At 52.6% G+C, this 10,968-nt stretch overlaps 1 protein-coding gene across 1 annotated transcript in view; it reads left to right on the forward strand.

The window, feature by feature from the left end:
• Positions 1-3,050: 3,050 nt before the first annotated feature.
• Positions 3,051-10,968, forward strand: part of PRAG1 (PEAK1 related, kinase-activating pseudokinase 1) — a gene marked incomplete at its 5' end in the record, with an annotated part of 71,554 nt that continues 63,636 nt past the window's right edge. Inside the window, 2 exons of the mRNA XM_004696184.4 lie at positions 3,051-3,449; positions 5,748-7,555. Coding sequence (XP_004696241.3) covers positions 3,051-3,449; positions 5,748-7,555 — 2,207 coding nt within the window. The remainder of the gene's footprint in view (positions 3,450-5,747; positions 7,556-10,968) is intronic.

Raw genomic sequence — 10,968 nt, forward strand, 5'->3', positions numbered from 1 at the left:
TGCTCACTCTCCCCGTCAGCTCTGGGGGAAGGGTCTCCTTTCTCCAGCTTCTGCTTCCTGGTTCCTTTCAGATCTCCAGCGGTCTTGACATTGCTTTTACCCCATCTTTTCTTGGCCTGATGTGCTCATTTTGTCTTTTGTAAGAGAGTGGCTCAAGACACACCCTACACTAATTGATTCTATCTCATTCCCATTAACAGAGAGTTCATTTCTAAGTGGGATTATAACCCCAGGCAGAAAACTGAAATTACAAACCTGTGGCTATCCAGGGGATTCCAACTCATGGTGACCCTACAGGACAGACTAGAATTTCCTTACATGGTTTCCAAGGCAGTTCTGGTTTTGTTTAGGTTTTGTAATCGAAGCAGCGTGCTACATCTTTGTCCTGTGGAGAGGCTTAGAGGTTAGGATTTATAGAAATTTTTTTTAAGCCAATCCATCCCATTCCACCATTTGTCCCTCTCTCTGCCCCATCACCCACTTACGTACTTGCCACACGCCAAACCCATTCACCCCTGCACGTCACCTCAGTGGTCTTCAAGCCCCAGATTCCATCATCTGAGCCATCAAATCAAATGTGGGTGAGACTAGAGGAATATCCATCCTGGGGCAGAACTCCTTCTTATCTGTGAACCTATGACATGGAGACTACAAGGTATCTACTTCCAAAGTCCACTGGTGGAACCGGTGCCTGCCGGGGAAACCATTCCCATTACAAAGGGAAGCAAGGAGAGGAGAAGAAGGAATAGCAGGGGCCGCACGAATCAAACCCAACCCACTGCCATTGAGTCACTCAGACTCGTAAAGCCCGTGTAGGACAGAGGAGAACTGCCCCGTGGAGTTTTCAAGAACGGCAGCAGAGGTGCAAGCCCCAAACCCAGCAGTACACATTACTGTTGCGCTCAAGGCTTGAGAATAAGCCCGTGTTCTCTCCCACTGGTGTCCCACCAGATTGAAGTTTCCAGGCCAGTAGCCACTCCTCAGGGGGAAGATGAGGCTGTTGGCTCCTGGAAAGATGAACAATCTCAGTACCCTTCCAGAGGGACTAGAATGCAAAGCTGAAACCTGGGGCTAAGGGACCTCCACCTGGAGTCCAGAAACCCACTGTCCTGAGTTGATTCTGACTCACATAAAGGGTTTCTGAGATTATAAATCGTTATGGGAGCAGACGGCCTCTTTTTTCTCTTGGGGAGCAGCTGGTGGGTTTGGACCACTGACGTGTCGTTTATCAGCCCAAAGCCTAGCCCGCAGCACTATCATAGGGGTCCTTGCTTTTGCCATTCACTGGAGAGCTCACCATCAGTGAGTCATTGCCACCTCACAGGGGCCCTGTAGGACAGGAGAGGACGGCCCTGTGAGTTTCTGAGCCTGTAACTTCACTGGGGTAGCAATCCCTATCGTTCTCCTGTGGTTTCAAACTGCTGATCTTGCGAATCATAGCCCAACTCCTGACCACTATGCCAAGTCCTTCCAGCTTCTACCCGTGTCCCAGTTCTGAACAGGTGCTCACATTTTAGCTGTCTGTTGGCATACTGATTTCTCGTGGAGCTGCTAACCTGTAGTCATTCGAAACCACCAGCTGCTCCTCGGGAGGAAGAGGAGCCTTTCTATTCCCACAGGGGCCGTTCTACCCTGTCCTGCAGGGTCGCTGGGACTAGGCCGTTCTACCCTGTCCTGCAGGGTCGCTGGGACTCAGTCGTTATTGACTAGGTGCCAGCAATAGTGAGAGCCGCGCCCCACTCTTCTGGGGCCAAGTGCAGTCTTAGCTAACTAGTGATGCTGTAACGAAAATGTTAAAAATGGGTAGCTTTAACCAACAAGTGTATTTTCTGCCTCTCTAGAGGGCTCCCAGTCTGAATTCAGAGCACCTGTGTGTTGGCTCTGAAGTAAGGTTCTGGTCTCTTCCAGCTTTATTTCCTGCTTCCTTGGCGAATCCCATGTATTTTTGGCATCAAACGATCTTACCCCATCTCTCCTTGCCGACTCGGCTTGTTTGTGTAATCGCTATGAGCTGGAAGCCACTCCGGGGCAACAGGTTGGGTTGTGGTTTGGGTGGTGTAGATGATCTATTTCCCTTTTCTTCACTCAGTCTCCCAGAGGCAGTGAACTCAGTCTGGGAGCCCCATCCCCAGTGTAATCAGTGGGAGAAGAGCTGTGTGACACTGACTTCTCTCTCTTGGGTTAGGTTAGTGATGAGCAGCTAAGGGAACCATTGGAGGTTCGAGTTCACCATAGCCACTTCGCAAGCAAGGTCCGGCAATCTACTGAGAATCCAGCCTCTGAAATCTCCCCAGAGTGCAGTTCCACGGAGGTGCCACGGGGTCACCAGGAGTCGAACTCGGCTGTTTGTTTCTGTTCTGTCTCCCCTCTTGGACCACAAAGGTGTGGGAGCATGCCTTTCCTTTCATTCTCATCTGCTCCGCCCCTGGGCCTGCTGCATGAACATTTTGACCTTGCGAAGCACAGGGTTAAATAACTTATATTCAACAAGGGGGTGAATTCCCAAGATGCCAGACCTCCAGAACAGATTCCTCTGTGGGGAGCAGGCCCCCACCACACTCTCCCCTTGCTCTACGCATTCCGGCCTCCTCCTGGTCAGAAGGAGGCATTACAGTGCTGATGCCTGGCTCTCCTCTGCAGAGCTTGCCCTCAGACAAACTAGATTTTCCCTGGGTAGGCACCATTCTTACTTGATTTCCTACTTTGCAGCTCTCATTTCGGGGGGTGGGGGGAACAGGCAAAGAGTATGAGCCCAAGGTGTGGGCTTGTCTTTTCCCTGTGCCCTGGATTTTAGGGCGCGGAATGTTTCATGTGCTCTGTCTGTGCTCAGGGACTGGGACTGTGCTTGGTATTTACAGCCTCTGATAAGACCACACAACTGGTCAGTGACTAAGGGTGGAGGCACCAGAAGCTATGGAATAACGAATGAATGATATTTGCCACTCCCAGATCATACGGCCCCCTCTCCTTGGTGGCGAGTACCCATCCTCTGACTGTGGAGCTCGCTAATCAGACAAGCTCTCTGCTTTTTCCAGGAAGCTCCACTGTGACCGCCCTCTGCCAAGCTCACAGCAGAGAGCCTGGCGCAAGATGAACCCCGTTGTCCACGCAAGATTCACGAGACCGTCCCACTGAACCCCGAGAGCCTGAAAATGTCTGCCTGCAGTGACTTTGTGGAGCACATCTGGAAGCCCGGGTCCTGCAAGAACTGCTTCGGCCTGCGGAGTGACCACCAGCTGGTGGCTGGCCGTCCCCAGCCCAGAGCAGGCAGCCTGCCCGCCCCGCCCCGCCTGCCCCCCAGGCCGGAGAACTGCCGCCTGGAAGATGAGGGTGTGAACGTGAACGGCTTGCCCTACTCCAAACCCACCATCGCTGTGAAGCCCACCATGATGAACTCTGACCCCTCGGACATGTGGGCAGAGGGCGGTGTGAGTGCAGAAGTCTCACAGGTGAGGCTGACTAACCCCTGTGGTATTTTTACAGGGGCTGTTCCTGTTGGACCGCTTGGGCTTGGTGACTGGCTGGCAGCCAGGGGGCTGTTAGAGCAGGAATCCTGCCCAGTGGCTCCCTGTTGGCCCCCCCTGAGGTCCCCTGTTCCTGACTGCTGGGGTTTCGACACCCCTGCCCTCTTTTCTCTCTGTCCCTGTGGGAGAATTAATCCAGTCCATCAATCCAGCCCCACAATGTTTAATCCTGTATAAGGACTGACCAAAATAGAGCTATTAAGAAGAAACAAACAAAAAAAGTGGAGCTTTAAAAAATATATTTTATTATAAAAATGTGCATGTGTGTGTTGAATGGATGAGAAGGCTTCGAAACATTTATGAAAGAATGGGATTAATAAATGACATTTCCCTATGAAATTTTAAAGCCCCGCTATATCATTTTCCAATTCGACACATTTTACATTTCAGTGGTCCTTGATTATACTCATCTTGTGCGACGATCCCCACTGGTAGCTTCCAAATGATTATCCCATCACTAGCAAACTCTGGGCCCTCCGCAAAGGCTTCCTCCGCTCCTGAAAATTGCTTCGGTCTTCATCCATGTGCTTCTGTCACATAAGTGGGATCACACAGCATTTATTCGTTCATGACTGACTGCTCATCCTGTCTTCATGCTCCTCCATACTGTGTGATGTGTGCCTATATCTATGTAGATATATAATATTCTATTGCATGAATTGACCATATTGTGCTTATCCGTCACCTACTGACAGACATGTAGATGTTTCTACTTTTTGGCTATTTTGAACAGTGCTGCAGTGGGCGTCAGTGTGTTTTTTGAAACCTTTTAACTTCACATTTTATGTACAGATATAAGAAGTATTAATTACACAACGAACCCTATGCTTGCATCAATATTTTACCACCGCACGAACAATCCTGTTTCCTCACAACCACCCTCCACTCTCCCTCTGCAAAGATTTTAAAGCAAATCCCTGGCATTGAATCATTTAACATGATCTTTTATCAGACTATGAAACATAGAATAACCACAATACCATTATCACGCTTAAAAATGTTAACAGTCATTCCTTGGTCATGTTGGGTGCCCAGCCAGGGTTCATATTTCCAATTTTGAAGCTTAAATTTTACCAGCTTTGATCCAGACCTGTTACATCTCCAGCAGACACACAGAGCAGGGTTGCTGAAGGCATGTCTAGGACATGTCCTGAGAACGCTTGCTACCCGTTTAACCTCCTCAGCCATTGTGATGAGTGAACCAGGAAGGGTGTGTGTGTGTGTGTGTGTGTGTGTGTGTGTACACAAAGGTCAGTTTCAAGTCAGTGGAGTATTCATTGAGAGACAGTCACTGTGGCTGAGATGTCTCCGGGAGGGCTGAGGCGAGTGAGAGCTGCACTTCCCTAAGCTGGTTCATGCCCATCCACCAGGCCATTCTGGCTACCCTCAGCCTTCAAAGACCTAAGCCAGGGCCACTTCAGTCCAGACTTGGAAAAGAGCCAGAATTGGGTCCTATTTGGAGGCCACTTCTCAAAGTCAGGAAGGTGAAGAGGCCACTTGAGAAGAAAGGGGGAAGGGGCAGTGATAACAAGCAGTACCCCTCTCAGTGCTCAGCTCACCCGGCCACTTACGCCGGCCAGTCACCACCTGTCACTGGGCGCGAGAGCAGCCCTTGGCATGGCTTGAAGCAATGCCCAGAAGGAAGCAGGGATGCCGTGACCCTGCTTAGAAGCCTACCCTCACCCTCCTGCCCCTGGCCCTCCACCGGCCCTAATGGCTTTTTAAAAGCGCTTATACCTCTGGTCCTCTTCAGGATTACACAACAGGCTGGCTGCCTGGTCACTGGCTAGTGAAGGAGCTTGTAAGCAAAAAGCAGAATTAAACCCCCAAACCCTATTTTCAGCACCTGTAGGAGGACAGAATCTCACATGGCAGTTGGGAGGCAGACTGCAAAAATTCTCCTTTAGAGTTTAAAATTTTTTTTTTCTCGCCCTACCTCAGAGACCCCAGCCAAAAGAATGGCAGGTCACCGGTGGGAAGTGCAGCTCAGTGTCTGGGCAGAGGAGCCGGCTCACTGGGTGGGCTCAGTGATGATAAGGCTTGTGGGGAGATCAGAGGGTGGGCGTGCTGGAGAGCCGGACTGATGAGGACTGATGAGCTGCCGCCCTGCCTTCCTTCAATGCACGTCCGGAGGCAGAGTGCAGAGTGCAGTGCCCGGCACCCTGCTTTCCCTGGTCCTCGATAGCCAAGTCTCCTGAATGTCTTTTCACCTTGGGCCTCTAGGTCATCTGGAGACGAATGCCCAGCAAGCTCCCCCTCCCAAAGCAGGAAGATGCATCCAGAGCGTATCTGAGCAGCTTCCGCGGTGCCCCGAAGCCCGGGGGACCCTCGTCCCCCACCGATGGCAGCTCCCGATGCCCTCCTGCATACGCCATGGCTGGCCAGTCCTGGGTGGAGAGGAACCTGGCCTTCCACCCGGCGAGTTTTGCCGGCGACAAGGGTAGGCGAGAGGCCCAACCCACCTTTCCTGTCCAAGAGCTGACCTCTACTCAGGAGAGCTTCCGCCAGAAACTGGCCACCTTTGCAGAAATGGCATCTGGCTGTGCCAAGGGCCCTGGGTCCTTCTCCTCTTCACAGCCCCTGAGGGGGTCGCTGCCCTCAGAGGACGACAGTGATCACGGGTGCTCACCCTCCGGGGACAGTGAAGGGGGAGAGTACTGCTCCATCCTGGACTGCTGCCCTGTGGCCAAGGACACCTCACCAGCTGAGGGGTCCAGACACAGACACGCTGGAGGGGACAGCTCGCTGGCATCCTGGGACCCAACAGTGTGTGCTGGGCCCTCTGACGATGACAAGCGGGTGTTGGGCTTCCCCAGGGCGTGCTGTGCCCAGGACCCAGCAGGGCATCCATCTCGCCCGGGGCCCAAGAAGCCCTCCCTGACCTCAGAAGCCGCCAGCTCTTCGGATGGCATTTCCTGTGGGAGCAGCAGCAGTGGAGCGAGCAGCCCCTTTGCCCCCCATTTGGAGAGCGATTACTGCTCCCTTATAAAGGAGCCTGTGTCCAAGAAGCCACCGGACGCAGGCTGCCACGGGCTGAACTCTAGCAGATGCCTGGGGCTGACGGAGGCCCAGCCCCCAGACCCGGCTAGGGAGGCTGCGCAGCCGGAACCCATCTATGCGGAGAGCGCCAAGAGGAAGAAGCCCGGCCCTGTGCCCTCCAGACCCCAGGCCAAGGCAGAGCAGACAGCACCTGGCCAGGGTCAGGGCCAGGGCCGGACAGGTAGCGCTTGGGCCACAAAAGCATGTGTCTGGGACCAGGACAGGGAAAGCCCAAATGTGGCCACCCAGGTGGCGGCCACCATCACCGTTATGGCAGCCCACCCAGAAGAGGACCACCGAACCATCTGCCTCAGCAGCCCCGACTCGGCGGTGGGGGTGCAGTGGCCCCGCGGTCCTGGAAGCCAGGACTCGGAGGCAGCGGAAGAGGAGCCTGGACCAAGCTCCCGGGGAAGCCATCCTCAAGACGGAGCTGAGCACACGCCCAAGGGGAGGCCCGCCATCCCCCCGAAGCTGTCCAAGAGTAGCCCCGGAGGGTCCCCTGTGTCTCCATCTGCCTCCCCGCTGGCCGACCTCAGCGAGGGCAGCGCGGGCAGCGGCAGCGGCGTGGGGGCCCAGCCTTCCCCCAGAGCCCCCACTGAGCCCGCTTCTTCCTGCCTTGCAAATGGTGGCACCGCCAACGACCCTGTCCGGTGTCTGCCCGCCACCTGCACCACCGCCACCACCTCTGCCACCGCCGCCCTGGACCAGAGGCGACCCAGGTACCCGACGGGAGCCTGGAGTCGCCAGTGCCGCATCGAAGAAGAGGAGGAGGTGGAGGCGGAATTGAGTCAAGGCTGGAATGGAGACCTGGAGAACGGCGCCATTGCCGCAGGGGACTTGGCCCACTCCTCCACCTGGCACCGGCTCTACCCCGCCGACGGCGCCTCCAGGCAGGGTGGCATGAGCAAATCGGCCTCTTTCGCCTTCGAGTTCCCCAAGGACAGAAGCGGAATGGAGACGTTTTCACCTCCGCCCCCGCCTCCGAAGTCCCGGTGAGTACTCTTGTCGATGTCAGAATTGGGGGTTCTGAAGGAAAAATCGGTGACCTGCGGGACCAAGCGCTTCCGGAGACCTGCGAGGTCTTCAGGTGTGCCACAGTAGAACCACGTGTGTCAGAGTAAAAACCCTGTTGGATTTTGAAGGGCTCTTTTTTGCCCCCCCCCCCCCAAGTTATGTTGCCAACGCTTTCTTCTGAGGAGCCCTGGGGAGATGCAATCCGTTAGCCTTTCAATTAGCGGCTATCAGTGGTTACCTGCACCCCAAGCACCCGCCTCGGGCCAAGGGCCCTGGTGCCTGTCCTTCAATTTCGGGGAAGGGAGTCAAGTGCCGCCCACAGGGAGCATGCCCAGGTGTTCCTACCTTCAGCGCCTCTTTTGGGACTGACTGCTAAGTAGCCAGCCCTTCCAAGGAGCATTGCCAAGCTCTGGTGGGCTGGTTGTTTTGTTTTGTTTTTAGCGCTCATATTTGTAAAATCTGGTACTGTTTCCTCTATTGCGCCTAAGAGTCTTAAGCAAGCTATCGCAAATAAACCCTGAAAATGTCCATTATGCCGACATGAAATTAGGGCTCACCCAAGTTTTGCAGCAGGGTTGGGGGGGTGGGGGTGGAGGCAGAGAAGCAAACGGGCAATGATCACTGTGTGCTTAGCAAACTCATTTAAAGCAGCCAGGCACCAGGATGCCGTTGAGGCCTTGAGGTCAAGAAGGGTAAGCGTCTGCACATGGTTCGCGGTCCTCAGATGTGGTTCGTTAATATCATTTGCGCGTGCTGAAGGCACCGCTTTCCGGTTCCGGCCTGCTCCTTTAACATACCTTGCAGAGGTGCGGGGTGGCGGTGGTGGCAGGGAATAGAGGCTGCACGTGGAATTTAAATTCTGGGAAGAAAATGTTTCCCTGACTAGAGCAAAACTGATACCTATCAGTGAAAGAAGAAACCTGCTGTTTTTCAAAAAAGAAAGAAAAAATGATAGCCTTTCAGAACAGACTTTCTCTAGTCATGTCCTTTCCAGGGGGTGCTGTTTGAGCTGAGGGGCCTCCGGGTTGCTGTTAGAAGCAAGAGGATTGACCACAAAGGGAAGCATCTGGGGCACTTGACTTTGAACATCAAGGCTGTCACAGGCCGCGGTGGGATGATCTAACAGGACGCCCCCCTCCTCCAGCCTCCCCCCTCTGTTCTAGTGTTACATGGCTGGCTGCTCTGCTCTGTGGGCAATCCACGTTCTCCACATCCTCAGGAGATCGCAGATAGGCTTTGGCCCCAGTGTTGACTCCTAGGATGAATGATGGCTCGCAGCTGTGAAGAGCGCTCCTTTCTAGGGTCCTTACTATGGGCCAGGCAGGATCCAAGAGCATTCGCTCTATTAACACCGTCACCGTCAAAGCAACCCCAGGGGATAGCAATTACTATCACTATTTTAGGGATGCAAAAGCTGAGACAGAAAGCTGAAGTTACCTGCCTGAGACTTCAGCGCCTGTGCCCCCTAAACACACAGCACACACACCACCAGGCCCAGGAAGCAAGCACAGTGCCCGTCTGCCTCAGGCCTAGTAACCTGGGGAACCAGTAAACCACGCCCTGGAGCTGAATCTGACTGTGTGTCAGCCTAGGACTGTGCTCGCCCCATAGAGTGGTTAAAATTGCAGGGTTTTTTTTTCCGGAGGTAGAAGGCTAACCATTTTTCCCAGTGGACTCAAGCTTCCAACCTTTTTGGTTAGCCACTGAGCACATTAACCATTGGCGACAGAAGTGGCAGGCTCAGATCGCAGAAAACGCAGCCCATGTTCCATCTGTCTCACTTAACTTGAGGAAGCCACTTATTGTGACTGAGCTTCCAGGTGACCCTTCTCTAAACCGAGATGCTGGTAGTGATGCGCCCGTACATCCTGTTGCTGAGAGGGAACCTGAGGTGGACAGTGTAGTTATCATGTAAGCAAAACCTACCAGCACCCTTCATGGTGGCAGTGCCACCCTCACCCTACCAATAGGAGCCACCCTGGCCCAATCCCAACTACATCACCTGATTCTAAGATAACTAACTGAAACTTTCTTGTGTAAAAATCATAGGGCTTGTAGAAATCCCAGTAACCATAGCAATATGACTCAGATAGGGTTTTAATTAGCATCTGGATTGAGATCAGAGTTTCTTAAGCCCAGTTTGTTATGATAAAATCATTGGATTACATACAGGTGGAAAGCCCAGAGGTTCTGGCCTGTAAAAAAAAAAATTTCAAGCACCCCCCACCCCTACTATCAGGGGAAAAAAGGATAAAAAGTTCTTATTTCCAAGATGGGAGAAAAAGAAAGAAAAGAAAATGAACTAGCTTAAGAGAACAACGAAAAGAGAAAAGAGCATATAGTGTTATTTATTTAAAATAAACCAAACTAGTATATATTTTCATTACTAGTATATATTTTCATTCTGGGCAGATATTCAAGCAGTGTTGACTATCCCGTGAATCTTCACATCTCCCTGTGAGAGGAGATAAGGCAGACTTGGGACCATGTACTGACTTAATCCTGCAACTGGGTCCATACTCCATTCCTCTGGGGACGATGCCAAAAGCCTCAAAGTCTTCACACCAAGGGCGTTGGCAAATCAGAATGTTAATGAAATGCAGCCCGCAGCTGAAATGGTACCAATGCCGCTCTTACACTGGCAGTCATGGCAGGGCTGGTGCCAGGTAGCCAAGATGGAAAATTGTTGGCCGCTCTTCAAATGATGTGCAAGGATAACTTGATTTCTTTGCATGGGCCTCTCTGTTAAATGGGTCCTGTTTCTATTGGCCAGCCTCCCCATGAGCAAAGGGCATAGCTTTCATCGTGCACTAGATGCACTCCCTGTTTAAGGCAAGACTGTTACTTTCAGGGCTTCCAACAGGGCTATCCCAGTTCTGCCCCTCTGCTCAGAGCTGAGAATTCTCATTTCCACCCCATCTACACCAAATCAGAATCTACCTGGAATCTAACTGAATCACCTAGGGATCTTGGTAAAATGTATATTCTGATCCAATATAGGTGGGGTGGAAAAGGCAAATCCCCCGCAGCAAGTCAAACCAAATGAACTGGTCCATAGCCCTGGTTATTTTCCATTCACACACAGTGGAGAGAGCATTTCGCTGCTTTCTTGGGCCACTAGGGAAGAGCAGAGAACACATCTTTCTAGATGCCTCTCACCGTGTTTTATAAACGTGGCTCAGAGCAAGAGGAACGAAAGAGGTGAAGCGAATGCCTTCACTTTCCTGTGATCCTGTTCAGGATGTTTGGCAGTGGCTTGCTTGCAATACTGTCCTCGGTGATCTCCCATTCACATTCCTGAGGCACCTCTTGCCAGAGTGCTGCGTAGGACAGACTCTCATCTGACATTTTATGCCTGAACACCTCTTCACTGAGTGTCTTGAAGTGCATG

Source organism: Echinops telfairi, unplaced genomic scaffold (genome assembly GCF_000313985.2).
Source record: "Echinops telfairi isolate 266 unplaced genomic scaffold, ASM31398v2 ScPeMD7_9;HRSCAF=40, whole genome shotgun sequence".
NCBI classification, from domain to species: Eukaryota; Metazoa; Chordata; class Mammalia; order Afrosoricida; family Tenrecidae; genus Echinops; species Echinops telfairi.